This window comes from Gopherus flavomarginatus, chromosome 10 (genome assembly GCF_025201925.1).
Source record: "Gopherus flavomarginatus isolate rGopFla2 chromosome 10, rGopFla2.mat.asm, whole genome shotgun sequence".
NCBI classification, from domain to species: Eukaryota; Metazoa; Chordata; order Testudines; family Testudinidae; genus Gopherus; species Gopherus flavomarginatus.
In genome coordinates, this window is record NC_066626.1 from 79,729,844 (window position 1) to 79,745,181 (window position 15,338).

Genomic DNA, 15,338 nt, shown 5'->3' on the forward strand with positions numbered 1-15,338 from the left:
CCAGGGTCAGAGAGGGAAAGAGGACCCTGTATATGCCACAGGACAGGGCCCGGTTACTTTACAGAGTGGCCCTATATAAATAAATACTAACAAACGAGGAGTCACTTTTCTGCCGCGATGCCCTCGCTGGGGCCCCACTGGACCAGAGCTGGGGTGATTTCTGCCTCCTGCATGTTCCCATGCCCACATATGGGGCAGGCTCTGTGGAAGCAGCTGTGTTTCCAAACAGCCCCTGCTGGAGAAAGCCAATTCCTTGCGGGCTCCTTGCACAGAACAGTGTTTGGCCAGCCAGGCCTAATGCCATTCGCGAATCCAAGCTCTGAACCCGAGAAACGAGGGAGCCGAGCGGAGTGCTCCCATCACTTAGAAAACCTCCCAGATCTGCTCCCGCTCTCCCAGCTGCTCACTGGCCCTGTGAAGAACCGATATAAATAAGGACAGCCAGCGAGGGACAACTCCTCATCTCTTTCACGATCCTCGGAACCCACCCATGCCCCCTGCTGCCAACTGGCTCCCTGCTGCTGGGATGGTGCCAAACTGGTGTGGCCGTGATGAAGGAAGGGTGTGAGCATATCTTGACATGACTTAAACATGGCTGAATGGCTGCAGAGGATCCCGGGAGCAGGGCCCCTTTAAGCAGAAGCAGATTTGATGAAGAACTGGCAAAGCCAGCGTGTGCGATCGATATTGAACCTATGGGTCGGCAAATATGGGCCCGTGCAAAAGTAAATATCCCATGTATAAAGTTCCAACAAGGAGCACAGGTCAACCTGGTTATAGTGACCCTATAGCAGGAACGTCACGCAGAGAGAGAGAGTGAACAATTGTTGAGTGAGTAAACGTGGGATGATCTTCCAACAGTACCACAACCTCCAGCCCCTTCTAAAACACTAATTAGGTAAAATCAGTGGCCACACGCCCACTGGACATGCTTTTAAGACATGTGACTCCTTTGAGGAAAAAGAGTATAAAAATCAAGCAAAGTAAATTACTGTGCTTGGGATTCCTTAACTGATGCTTGAAGAAGCAACGCTGCTAGACAGAGTAGCCAAACCTCTGCTCTGTGGGTTCGCGTGGGACTGTGACCAGAGGGGTTTCCAGGCAACCAAGGCCTGGACTCAAGGGAATCCGAGACAGACCAGAGGGCTGAGAAGAACAGCCCAGGAGGGGAGAAATTGGTAACCACCTTCTCTGTTTGCCAAGCAGGAACTGCGTGAGGCAAGCGCAGGGCCTGTTTGTAAAAGAGAGACTCGTTGAGAGGAATGTACAGCTCTTAATGTCGAGCTCTTAATGTCTAACATAGGAGTTATGTGCTTAATATAACCCTTTACTGCTGGTGTAATTCCTTCTCACTAAACGGCTGTGTATTGCAGAGAATTACTGGGGAGCGTTCTCACTGGTATGCCAGTAATCGGCTGCAGCGGGAGCCAGGAAACATCCATGTCAGGGGTAGTAGCGGCCCCCTGTTGTCAACACCTGCCACCGGCCCCGGCCTGCCACCGTTTAGCTCTGGTGCTGCTGGTTTCCTCATGAAGATGTTTTGCTCGGAACACGTGGACAAGCGCCACCACAGGGTGCGGATCGGTCCCTGCGGCTTGGAGCATCATTAGGGCACTCGGAGCTCCCAGACTCGCAGTCCTTCCCACTCTACCCCGTGAATGGCCTGAGGAATGGACGGTTATTGACCAGCACGGAGCTGGCCAAGGGCTGTGCGGCAGAGCCACCCTCAGCTGAGCGTCTGGTGGGAGGATCTGAGACCCGGCTGGGACTGGCCCTAAATCAGCTCATGCTGAGGACCGGGCATGGCCACCATCCGCGGATCTGAATGTTTCACGCAAAATGCTACGGGCTGGTGGATCTAACCCTGCTTGGATCTTCTGCCTAATCAGTCAAGGCTCCAAAGCAGCAGGGAGGGAGGCCAGTCAGGGTGGATCTGGGAAGGCAACGCATCCAGGGAGCTTCAGCAATGTTCCCCCTTCCAGCCGGCTGCAGAAGAGCAGGCAGCAAAACGGTTCCCCGTCCACCCCCGTCGCTCCCCGAGAGTTGGCTCGCAAGGCTCAGAGGGAGGCAACCCAGCAGGAGCAGCCTCCAGAACCCGGCGTCCAAAAGAGTGGCACTGAGCACCGGTGCGAACCGACAGCCACGTAGCAGCCTGACAAATCTCTGAGATCAGGACGCAGGCAAGGCGCGGAGGCAGCCAGGGCTGGGGAAGGATGGATGGACTCCTCACCCAACCAGGAACAAGCCCCTGGAGATTTAACGGCATCCCATCTCCTCCAAACTTGACTATGGAGGAGGGGCCGCAGGGTCCTGCCTCCTGGTTGCCGAATTCCAGCTAGGATGGCAAGTGGTAGGGGAAGGCGTTAGTGAGGTCGCTCTGCTCTTGGGTTAAGTGGGCTCTCTCATTCTGGTGGTTTCCAGGGTCAGTTCCCAGGAGGCAGGAGGGACAAATGCAACAGCCGCTTAAGGAACCGTCTCAGAACAGGGTACACGAAAAGAGAGATTTCCCTCAGCAAAGCAGCCATGGCCTCCTGGCGCACCTCCGCCAGGGAGAAGCCAAGCCTCCTTCGGAGAGCAGGAATCCTGTAAGGAGAGGAACTGGGCAAACCTGAGTCACTGCATTCCTGCTAGGAGACGGAGCAGCAAAACCGTTCCCTCCCTCACAGAATATCCCCCAACAGGCGGCTCACGAGACCTGCCTCGTCTCGTCCGAGCAGCCCAGCTCCTGCCTGAGGACGGTCTCCAGACACAAGCTGCTGGGGAAAGGCTGCAGAGGCGGGGGCTGGCTGGCTGGGAAATACCGTATCCAGCCCCCCACGCTGGCCAATGGGGCTGTCAGTTTCCACCAGCATCTTCGCCAGGCCAGTGCGGGGCTTCTCTAGACGAGCCCCCTGAGGCCTCTCTCCTGCTGCTAGCTATTGTAGAGTTTGCCTCGTGCCCATCCCCGTGGCATCTAGGCTCTTGGCAGCAGTAACATGGAGGTCTCAGGGCAGAAGAGGGAAGCGATGGCGACTTAACCAAGGATCGATGAGCTTGTCTGAGTGACGCTGTGATTTCTCTGGCAGATCCCCCAGAGCTGTGATCCGCGGCCCTGAGCTTTCAGCTGTTACTGCTGGTTGCAAATCTCCCAGGCCACATTACCCGCTGACTACGGGCCTAATTCTGAGCAGGGCTCAGCACCCTGGCTCCCATGGAAATGGGATCCTGGAAAGCTTGAGGCAGTGCGATGGGAGCTCAGCACTTCTCCGGATCAGCTCCGTTCGGCCCGAGGCCTTCAAGGCTGACTCCAGCTCAGGCTTTTCTCAGCTAAGCGAACCCAGGTAAACTGAACAGGGCAGGCCAGGGCCAATCGCAGAGGGCGGCACCTCTACGGACAGTGAGCATGACTGCTGGCCCCGGCATATGTGGGCAGAGGTGCACACCAGGGATGCCCATTTTGGCAGGGAATCCCAGGTGGAGACCCTGGTCTATTTCAGCTCTGTCGGTGACGGGAGATGCCTTTGGAGCCACCTCGTTCAGCTGCCTGGGATGTGGCAGGCATTTACAAGGCCGGCAGTGTCACAAATCCCGCCTCCCCGCCATTCCCCACACAGCCCCCTGCTCAGCCCCTGTTCTCGTCATGAACTGGCTCCACCAAACACAGGACTCTCCCTCTCATTTCTGGCATGCGCTGGGCCTGCAAGCCAGCCTGGGACGCAATCTCCAGAGTGGGCTGGGCACGGGCTACTCACACCCTCATCAGCTTCCTCCTGACACCACAGTAACGGTCCCAAACAGACAAAACTATGTGTTTTTCTCCAGATAAGTATCCTGGAGCGGGCTGGCGAGCTTCCCCTGGGACTGGCGCGCTCCTCGCGGCGTTCACAACAGGGATGTGCCACGGGGAGATTAAACCCCAGCCTGTGATAGCAGCTGGATCGATGCGAGACACACCACAGTGCGTTGGTGGAGGAAGCGCAGAAGATAATTGCTTGGAAAGATTTGGCGTGAAATGAGCACGGTGCCTCTTAGCTTGCTTCCGATCAGGCAGGGGTCCTTGCAAACACCCCCCAGGGCCACCCCGGAGGGGGAGCAAGTGAGGCAATTTGCCCCACGCCCCATAGGGGCCCCCATGAGAGTTTTTTGGGGGCCCTGGAGTGGGTCCTTCACTCACTCCAGGGGCCCCAGAAAACTCTCGCGGGGCCCGGGCCCCCGGAGCATCTTCTGCTCCAGGTCTTTGGCAGCAATTCGGCGGTGGGGGGTCCTTCCACTCTAGGACCCGATGCCGAAGTGCCCCGAAGACCCACAGCGGGGGGTCCTTCTGCCCCAGGACCCGCTGCCTAAGTGGTCCAAAGACCCACAGCGGGGGGTCCTTCGGCCCCGGGACCCATCGCCAAAGACCCCAGGCCCCCTGAATCCTCTGGGCAGCCCTGATACCCCCAGTGCCATTGATTCCAGCTGGCCGGGTCGCTGCAGCCTCAGCAGAGCGATCAAGGGTTGATTAAGCGATGTGGGCAGAGCTGAGAGGATGGATGGTCCAATGGTGAGATCAGCACTTGGGAGACCCCAGTTCAAATCCCTGCTCCGCCACAAACTCTCTCTGGGACCCTGGATAAGTCACTTCAGTCCAGAGCCACAAATGTCTTAGGCTCCTGACTGCCACTGAATTTGCTCCTCCGGCCCTTCAGCCTGAACACCTTTGTGGATTCGGGCCTTAGTAACCCCGTGACTCAGTTTCCCATCTATAGAATGGGGAGAATAGCCCTGCCCTGCTTCACAAGGGCCGCGGGAGGCGGTGTGAGCAGACCTTCACCCCAGACGGTGAGGTGCTCAGAGAAGACAGTCATGGGGGCCAGGTAAGTACCTCCAAGAGATCACCCCAAGGCAGAACGTAGGCACGTCAGGGCTGGCCTGAGAAGATGCAGGGGTGCGTGCTGCCCTGGCTGTGCCTGTGCTGTGCATGCACAGAAGATGTCAAGCCAAGATTTGCAAAAGAGACGAGCGATTCCGAGTGCCCCCCATGTGGCAGGAGGCGGGTGCTCATCCCTTTCGAAGCATCAGGCCAAAAATCACTCAGCGTTTGTTAGTATTGGCCTGCAGGACTGTCACCCCGACGCCTCCCGGCTGACAGCAAGACACCAGAACTGGCCTGCATAGAAACCCCGACCCTGGGACAAAGGGGCTGGAAGAGAGAGGGCAGAGCGAACCCAGCCCAGGACCCTGCCAAAACACTGCACACGCTTCTCCGTATGGGGACGGAGGAGAAAACAAGCAACATGGGACAGATGTTATCACGTTGCTTAATGCATGACCGGAAGGTGCTTCAGTGCTACGGTGCACATGCAAAACTAACTGATACCCTCTCTCGTGCTACCAGGTACCCTCGCACCAGTTCCTGGGCACCCTCGCACCAGTTCTTGGGCACCCACTCCCAGTCACCTGCTCACCCGTTCCTGGGCACCCTTACACCCACACCCGGGCCCCCTCGCATCCATGCCCAGGCCCCCTGGCCCCTGGCACCCTCTCAACCCGCCCCCCTGGGCACCCTCTCACCCACTCCTGCTCCAAAGGATGCCCTCACCCACGCATACCTCACCCACTCCTGTGAATGTTCTCACCCACTTCCACACTCACTCACGCATCTCACACTTAGCCACTCCCACACACGCTCCCTTGTGCACACTCCCCCTCCCCATGCACACTCAGCCAGACTCTCTTCCTCTCCCTCCTTTGCACCGTCAGATGCAAGTCAGAAATTGGCCTGTCTGCTGCCCCAGGGGCCTGAGCCAAGTCTTCAGAGCAGGCCCCAGCCCCATTGTTCTTGCATCAGGCCTCTCCACAGCGGCCTCTCTGCACTCCCCTCCAGCTAGGCCTTTGCAATAAGCTCTCTCTGCAGCCCCCACTGGCCACCTTCCTCCCGGAGGGAAAGACAAGCCCTGGCTTTTCGCACGATGGTGTTTCCAATTAATTCCGGATTTATTTATTTGGCCTGTTTTCCCGTGGTAACTTCCTCCCATCGCCTGTGACCAGGGGCAGAGGCCCGGGTCTGAGAATCAGGGGAAAGATACTCCAGGCTCCCCGGGGGGCTGGCTTCCAGCTGGTGCATCTTGGGCTTAAATCTCAAAAAAGAAGAAACAGACGCGCTGGGACGCCGTCCTCAGCCAGGTCCCCTGCCAACACTAGGGGGCAGCGCATCAGTCAGGAGATGGGGTGGGCACCTGGCCTCTTGGGGGTCAATGATACCCCTTGGGGAGGAGATCAGGGACATGGTGAAACATCCCCTCACTCAGGTCCTAGATCGAGGTCTCTGAAGGAGACTCAATCCTGTCCTGCCTAGGTTGTGCCCATCACCGGGGTATCTGGGGCGAGGCGGGAGCTCCTCCTTGCTGCTACAGCAGGGAGGGCCCCTCTTTGCACCTGTGGCTTGGACCACCTGGATGTCCGCTACGCAGAGGGACGAGCCGAGCCTGGGCCGGCAGGCGAAGGACCAAGGCCACCGCTCCCATCTGTCACTGCTCCCCCTCGCCCCAGTTCGTGCCCCGGGACGGAGTCACTCACAGGCGAGGTGGCATGACTGCCGCGCTAGGGAAAGCCCTGGAGAATTGAGTCTGGGTGTCCCCCGGGAGATCCCAGCACAGGCAGCGCCAGTTCTCGCCTCCCTTGGGTTCCTCTTAAACCCCAGACCCGGTCGGCGACACCACTCAAGTGACTAGTGCTGGGGGAAGGGGCTTCACGGGTTTATGGTGGCCTGGGGGGTCTGTTCCGAGCACAGTGGGTAACCCCACCCCACCCGACACAGCCAGCAAAGAGCAACCAGGTACCATGATAACAGTACGCAAAGGCCATCTCTCAGGAGCAACCCTACAATAACAAACTTATGTTCAGAGCCCCATCCCTACAACAACCAATCGCTGTTGGCAGATCAGCATGCCTAAGCCACCCGACAATAACAAAACCAGCGAGCATTGCCTGGTGCCCACAAGGAACCCTACAATAATAACCCTCGCTCAGCCTTCCACTGACAAAGCACCGCCCACCACGCGTGAGTAACGCTCCAGTAACAAAGCAGTGGCACATTGCAATAGACGCATGCCGCAGAGCGGAGCCCAGAGAGGATCTTGTTGACAAGAGAAGCCAGCGCCTCATCCCCTAGGACGCACCCGACTCACAGTTCAGATGAGACAACATGTGCTGTTTCATGGGACAGCCGTTTTAGCAATTCTCTGTTCCTCTTCTATCCGCAGAGACCTGCTGGGAATCGTTCCTGTTTGTTGCTCTGGGGAAGAAATCCCTGCGGCCTGTCAGCTTAATTGTTTCTGACTTACATTAAGATTTCCAGGGAAAACAACGGGTGAATATAATCATCTCCCTCAATCTAAACAGCATCAGAGAAAAGAAAATGAGCCCCAGGCACATCTGCTAGAGTGATCTCCCCCGGTGGGAAGAAAACGCCCCAGGCGCTGAAGGAAAACAGAGCCCAGCCTTTGCACAGGGCCCTGCTCAGTTCTGGCCCTTTGACTGCGTATCCCCTTATGGCCGGCCTGTCAATGGCACATGGTGGTGGCTACCGGTCCAGAGGAGGGCAGGTGGAGAACGGACCGGCCTCTATGCCTGCCTCTAATTGACTTGAGCTGCCCTCCTGAGGATCCCAGCGCTGCTCTTGAAGGGCGGAGTGGACCCAGCCACATGCGCCCTCCCTGCTGCAGGCTGCGCCGGTCAGTTTTGTGAGAATTTAATTGGCCTGGTCAAGGGGTCCTCCCAACTCTGCTGATTTTCTTGAGATATTCGATGTCCTTAAAGCCCCAGCTCCCAGAGTCACGGGATTGGAGGCGACTCGCAGCTTGCATTTCCAAACAAACAAGTTCCTGCCCCCCTCCCCCATGCGGGTGGCAGAGATAAACTTGAAAACAAGACACAAGGGCCCCCTGAAAGGCTCAGCAACAGAAGGCAAAATCCCACCCAGGCCTAAATTTTTTAAAAATGTCGAGATTTTTAAGCCAGTCTTGTGATTTGGCAGGGAACCACGGGGAGGCTGATCCAGGGCTTCTGGCTGCTTGGGACTGGCGCCGCCAGCTCTCTGGGCACTTTGCCAGCTGCTGGCAAGGCCGGACCTTCCCAGAAACTCAGTGGCAATGGCTCATGCTCGCGTTCTGCTGTTTGCCAGGAGGTGCCCAGTATTGTCCTCACACAGACAGCAGCCTCCCACCTCCACGCCAGCTGTGCCCCCACCTCACCCTATGGTCTAGAGCAGGGGTCCCCAAACTGTGGGGCACACCACACCAGGGGGCACGCAGGACCATTCGGGGAGGGCAAGGCTGGGGCCCGGGCCAGCCCCCATGGGGGGCAGGGAGGAAGCACCACCCAGCTCTGCTGCTGGCCCTGTCCCCAGCTGCCAACCTCACACTCGGGACCCTGGCTACCAGCCCCGCACCCAGCTGTGGCCCCCTTACCCAGTCCACATCCCGCCACCCTCAGAGCCACAGCCCTGCGCCCTGGCTACCAGCCCCGCCCTCAGCTGTGGCCCCCTTACCTTATCCACGTCCCACCACCCCTAGAGCCACAGCCCTGCTCACAGCCCGAGAGGGGGGACCCTGAAAAGCTTGGGGACCCCTGGTCTGGAAAGAGGGGTATAAATCACTGAGCGGTGCTGCTGGCGGGCGGAGCTACCGCTAGGTAACGTCCCAGCTACGGCACAGGCGAGCCACTGTCCTCTGCTGAATGGAATCTGACCCACCCTCAGCCCCCTGTGGCTCTCCGGCAGCGGGAGGCCTGCCAGAGAAACTGGGCTCAGACTAACTCCTTCAGTGCAGATCAGGGCTGGCCACCCCACTCCCCCAGCTCGGCACCCCACACCAGGCAGGACCCAGCTCCTGGCTAACAGCAGCATCATAGGACTGGAAGGGACCTCGAGCGGTGTCGTGTCTGGTCCCCAGCACTCACGGCAGGACTGTTATCTAGCCCATCCCTGAGAGGCGTTTGTCCAACCTGCTCTTAACAATCCCCAATGATGGAGATTCCACAACCTCCCTAGCAATTTATTCCAGTGCTTAACCACCCTGACAGGACATTTTTCCTAATGTCCAATCTAAACTGCCCTTGCTGCAATTTCAGCCCATTGCTTCTTGTCCTGTCCTCAGAGGTTAACAGGAACAATTTACCACCCTTCTCCTTGTTACAACCTTTTATGTACTTGAAAACTGTTACCATGTCCCCTCTCAGTCATCTCTTCTCTAGACTAAACAAACCAATTTTTTCAATCTTCCCTCACAGGCCCATGTTTTCTAGACCTTCAATCGTTTTTGCTGCTCTTCTCTGGACTTTCACCAATTTGTCCACATCTTTCCTGAAATGTGCTGCCCAGAACTGGACACAATAGTCCAGCTTAGGCCTAATCAGTGCAGAGTAGAGCGGAAGAATGACTTCTTGTACCTGTCCTACAACACTCCTGCTAATACAGCCCAGAAGGATGTTCACTTTTTTTGCAACAGCGTCACACTGTTGACTCATATTTAGCTTGTGATCCACTCTGACCCCTAGATCCCTTTCCACAGTTCTCCTTCCTAGGCAGTCATTCCCCATTTTGTGTGTGTGCAACTGACTGTTCCTTCCTACGTGGAGCACTTTGCATTTGTCCTGATTGAATTTCATCCTATTTACTTCAGCCCATTTCTCCAGTTTGTCCAGATCATTTTGAATTTTAATCCTGTCCTCCAAAGCACTTGCAACCCCTCTCAGCTTGGTATCTTCCACACACTTTATAAGTGTCCTCTCTGTGCCATTATCTAAATCATTGATGAAGATATTGAACAGAACCAGACCCAGAACTGATCCCTGCGGGACCCCACTCGTTATGCCTTTCCAGCATGACTGTGAACCACTGATAACTACTCTCCAGGTTTTCCAACCAGTTATGCACCCACCTTATAGTAGCTCCATCTAGGTTGGATTTCCCTAGTTTGTTTATGAGAAGATCGTGCAAGACAGTACCCAAAGCCTTACTTACGTCAAGATATACCACATCTACGCGACCCCTTGATTCACAAAACTTGTTACCCTGTCAAAGACAGCTGTGAAGTTGGTTTGACAAGATTTGTTTCTAACAAATCCATGCTGTTACTTATCACCTTATTCTCTTCTAGGTGTTTGCAAATCGATTGCTTGATTGTTTGCTCCATTATCTTTCCAGGTACTGAAGTTAAGCTGACCTGTCTAATTCCCAAGGTTTTCATTATCTCCCTTCTTATACATTGGCACTGTTTGTCTTCTTCCAGGCCTCTGGAATCTCTCCCATTTTCCATGAGTTTGCAAAGATAATCGCTAATGGCTCACATATCTCCTCAGTCAGCTCCTTGAGTATTCTAGGATGGGTTTCATCAGGCCTTGTCTAAGTAACTTTTAACTTGTCCTGATTCTCTAGCAGGGAAAAGCCCGCCCTGGAGGCAGCGGGTGGAGTCACTGGCTCCTTACATTAACCGCAGAGATGTCAAAATAGCCCTTCAGTGGCACGGTGCCCGATCAACCCCTTATCTCCAAGCTGCAAGGCTCCGACGCAGCACGGCTCCGGCTTGCGGCCGGGCGGGCAGGGGGCAAGCTCAGAGGGACGGCCCACAGGTTCGAAGGGCCTGGATAAGGCAAAAAGCCAAGGCCCTGTTCCCACCCAGCTCTTTGTGTGAGTTAAAGTCCCTTTGAACACGGCCTGTGCGCGACTGCCCTGCTGGATCAGGCCGCAATGGCTCAGTGCTCTGAGCCCCTCCCTAGGGATTCGATTGTTAATCGGGCACAGGGAAGACACAGCACCGACCCCATGTCACTTCTCAAATGCCCTGCTCTGTGGCTAACCACCAACCCGCACGAGGAATTCACTCCTCTTGCCGCCGTGCAGAGACAAGGGGCTTTCCAGGCTGTCCTGCAGACGGCGGGCGAGGCAAAGGGTCATCATCCTAGTCGGAATTTTCCCGTGGGTCAGATCAGGAGCGGGGCTGGCAGGGACACGGTTCATCAACTGGGATCATCTGGGTTTATTTCACCTAGTCAGTTCCCTGCCACTGCATTGGTGGGTCCCCGCTGTTCTCCATCCGTGGCACATACGAGTTTAGGCTGCTGAGGACGGCAGAGCTTCATGCACAAAGAAGGGAAATGCAAGCTGTGTGAGCCCACAGCAGGAAGAGATTCTCCTGGCTCAGCCTTCAAAATGGCAGAGCCCCCGCGCCCCGAGCTGTATTGTTCCTGGCACAGCCCACCAATTTCAAATGAGACCACCAGGGTGAGGCGAGGACGAGAATTACTCGGCTGTGGTGGACTCCGAGCGTGCCCCTGATGTGACAGAAACTGAATGTCACTGGGATGGGTTAAGACTCCTGTGTTATAAATGGATCCTGGCCCAAGTCCTCCTCAGACTTCATGGGGGCTCGGGGTCCCACTGCGGATCGAGGCCTGAATTGTACCGCTGGCCCGTATCTCTATCCCAGAGCCCCCGGGTTTGAGCCGGGCCAGATCCTAACCTGGCTCTGGATCCGAGCATTGCACCTCGGCCCTGTTTCTATCCTGGACTGAACCAAACATCCTGACTAACCGCCCCCTAGAATTCGGCAAGAAGAATTGTGTCCCAGCGTGAATGCAGGGTTCCCAGGCCAATTTCCTGCAGTGCTTTCCAAGTGCACAGGGCCATAAAACGAGCGCACCGAGATAGACACCTGCTCCCGGCAATTCCCGACCCACCTGTGACTGTCAACGCTCAGGAGGAGGTGGCAGAGGAGAGGCCAGGCCCCGAGAACAGGAAAGCCTGCAACATCTGCCTCCTATCCCCCGTGTCCCCCTTGCTATCGTCCCCGATGGCACATGCATTAGGCCCACAGAGCGGCTGAACCAGAACTGAGCTGTCTCTGAGCTCTGAATATCTTTCCCATGCCGACCCAACAGCAAGAGACGCGGGGAATTGAACTGCTGATCTGTGGCAAGCAGCAATTCCTCAAGAGTCGGCTGTGCTGAGACAAGGCCTCCGAAAGTGAATACAGATCACCAGCTGAGGATCCTGAAGCCAAAATGCAACACACACCAGCCGTTTGCTACTGCGATGCCACCCCTACATATAAACGGCTAGTGCATATGTGCACCACTGCCCTCTACTGGAGGGAATTGGAACTGCTCCTCTGCATGCCATAGGCCCTATACTGCTAATGGTGATTCTCCTGCAGCTCAAGGGGCCTCTTTCTGAGCAGGGGGAGCCACGTTCTCTCACCGGGGTCTGAGCATAGCAACAGCCCAGATTCATCACATCAGGAGGGAATTCACCTGCTGCTGAAAGGGGGACGGTGGTAGTAACCAGTGCTGCAGTTTAGAGAAGTGAAACCGAAGGGGCTTTCCTTACTGCGGCAGGCAGTACATAACTACCCCAGGATGCCTGGCACCAAGACCTGCTCAACGAGCACCGCAAGGAACTTCCCGATCAGCATTAGCCCCAAGCTGGGACTGACTCCTCCTCGTGAAGCTGGCTCCCCTAGCTAGACAGCACCTGCTAAGCCCTGCTGGGCAGCAGCAGCTCAGTATTGACCTGGAGGCAACAGTGCCCCCTACTGGCCCGCGGATGGGTCCCATTTCCGAGCTGTCAGCTCAGACAGCTCTTTCCTCGGTGCCGCACAGGGCTCTGGGGACAGGACGGAGGGGGTGGATGAAGCATCCCGTGGCAGCTCTCAGAGCCAGCCGGGCTCACTCCAGACTACATGCAGCTGACTGCCAAGCCCAGCGAGGGGAGAGAATTCAATGTCCTTTGCCTGGTCCTTTCGGAAACACCCCAGCACCAGCCTGGCTGAAAACAGACCTCGCTCACCCACCACCCAAACTCTGCTTGGGTGAGTCAGGGCCAACCCCACACCCCCGAACCAGAAATGACGCTCTCATGCCAACCTCCCTATCTACCTAACCCCCCTGCCCCTTACCACACTATCAGAGCACGTCGCCGCCTTCAACCCACTGACCCCCACAACCCCCCTGTGAGGCAGGGCCATTAGCCCCATTTTACACAGAGGAAACTGAGGCACTGAGAGACTAAGTGACTTGGCCAACGCCACCCTGGGAGCCTGTGCAGAGCAGGGACTCGAGCCCAGGTCTCGCACGTCCCAGGTTAACATCCTGGACCGTTCTTCCCCTCCCTATACCAGACCCAGCTAGTTGGTCACTGACACCCTAATGGGTGCTACAGATGGTTCTGAATAATTCTGCTCCTTCCCTCACAGCGTCCCACTGCCCCTGCCACAGGGAAGGACCACGGCAGGCCCATGTTGGACAGAGAGGGAAACTGAGGCACAGAGAGGGTAACCGAGGCACTGCTGGCACCGTGGCAGAGCCAAGATGCTGCTCCCCTGGTTCCCAGCCCCCGTGCTCTGCTCTCTCCCCAGGTGTCAATGCTGTTTCACGGTGTTCTTTTTTGCAGCGGCAAGAGCCGCCGTGAAGCCGTGGCCAGAGTGGCCAGGGGAAGAGAGGTCGGCTCACTTACCAGCTCAGAGTTGACGGGAGGCGCACACGGGGTAGCTGCCTGTGAAGCAAACACAAAAAGACCCAGCATTAGAATGTCACAAGTCCGTAGGCGCGGCAAAGCAGAGACCGGACTCTCGGCCATCTTAGATACAGCGTAACCCGGGCTGGGGGGCCGCCACTAGGAGCCTGCCCATGGAGACCCCCCCCATGTCTGAGCCACGTGGCTGTGGTCAGCTCTGGCGAATGGTTGCACTCCTGCACGAGGACTGGGGAAGGGCTGAACCATGCAGAGATGCTGCAGAGGGAAGGGGGCGATGGCCCAGTCTACAAACCACTGGCGACGGCTACCGCACCTTTCCATTCTGCACAACACTCTCCCTTCTGCCCGTGGACCCGACTGCCCCAAACACGCCAGGGCCTTGGCTCCATCTTCGCCGATCCTTGGCCCACCCACAGTCTAGGTGAGGGAGAGCCGAGTCACTGTATTAACTGCGGGCGCTAATCTGAGCGTACTTGGCTGGCTACTTCAGAATTAATTCTGAAGCCCTTAGAGGAGAGGAAAGTGATCAGGAACAGTCAGCATCGATTCACCAGGGGCAAGTCATGCCCGACTAACCTAATTGCCTTCTATGAGGAGATAACTGAGTCTGTGGATGAGGGGAAAGCAGTGGATGTGTTATTCCTTGACTTTAGCAAAGCTTTTGATACGGTCTCCCACAGTATTCTTGCCAGCAAGCAGGGCCGGCGCTTCCATTTAGGTGGCCTAGGCAATCGCCTAGGGCGCCAGGATTATTGGTGGGCGGCGTTTTGCCGGAAGGGGCGGCAGGCGGCTCCGGTGGACCTGCCGCAGTCGTGCCTGCAGAGGGTCTGCTGGACCACGGCTGTGGTGGAGCTGCCGCAGTCATCCTTGCGGACAGTCGGCTGCTTGCGCGGCTCCAGTGGACCTCCCGCAGGCACGACTGTGGCAGCTCCACCGGAGCCGCGGGACCAGAGCGCTGGGCGGCGAAATTGCCGTGCGCCTAGGGCACTAAAACCCCTAGTGCCGGTCCTGCCAGCAAGTTAAAGAAGTATGGGCTGGACAATTGGACTATAAAGTGGATCGAAAGCTGGCTAAATCGTCGGGCTCAACGGGCAGTGATCAACGGCTCCATGTCTAGTTGGCAGCCGGTTTCAAGCGGAGTGCCCTAAGGGTAGGTCTTGGGGCCAGTTTTGTTCAATATCTTCATTAATGAGCTGGAGGGTGGCGTGGACTGCACTCTCAGCAAGTTTGCAGATGACACTAAATTGGGAGGAGTGGTAGATACGCTGGAGGGTAGGGATAGGATACAGAGGGACCTAGACAAATTAGAGGACTGGGCCAAAAGAAACCTGATGAGGTTCAACAAGGACAAGTGCAGAGTCCTGCACTTAGGACGGAAGAATCCCATGCAGTGCTACAGACTAGGAACCGAATGGCTAGGAAGCAGTTCTGCAGAAAAGGACCTAGGGGTTACAGTGGACGAGCAGCTGGATATGAGTCGACAGTGTGCCCTTGTTGCCAAGAAAGCTAATGCCATTTTGGGCTCTATAAGTAGGGGCATTGGCAGCAGATCGAGGGACTTGATCATTCCCCTCTATTCGACATTGGCCAGGCCTCATCTGGAGTACTGTGTCCAGTTTTGGGCTCCGCACTAGAAGAAGGATGTGGAAAAATTGGAAAGAGTCCAGTGGAGGGCAACAAAAATGATTAGGGGGCTGGAGCACATGACTTATGAGGAGAACTGGGATTGTTTAGTCTGCAGAAGAGAAGAATGAGGGGGGATTTGATAGCTGCTTTCAACTACCTGAAAGGGGGTTCCATAGAGGATGGATCTAGACTGTTCTCAGTGGTGACAGATGACAGAACA

General features: G+C 56.4%; 1 protein-coding gene across 9 annotated transcripts in view; it reads right to left on the minus strand.

The window, feature by feature from the left end:
• Window positions 1-15,338, minus strand: part of TNS1 (tensin 1) — a 280,050-nt gene that overhangs the window by 137,531 nt on the left and 127,181 nt on the right. For all 9 annotated transcript variants that reach the window (XM_050916920.1, XM_050916918.1, XM_050916921.1 and 6 more), the window contains one exon: window positions 13,472-13,510. In XM_050916920.1, coding sequence (XP_050772877.1) covers window positions 13,472-13,510 — 39 coding nt within the window. The remainder of the gene's footprint in view (window positions 1-13,471; window positions 13,511-15,338) is intronic.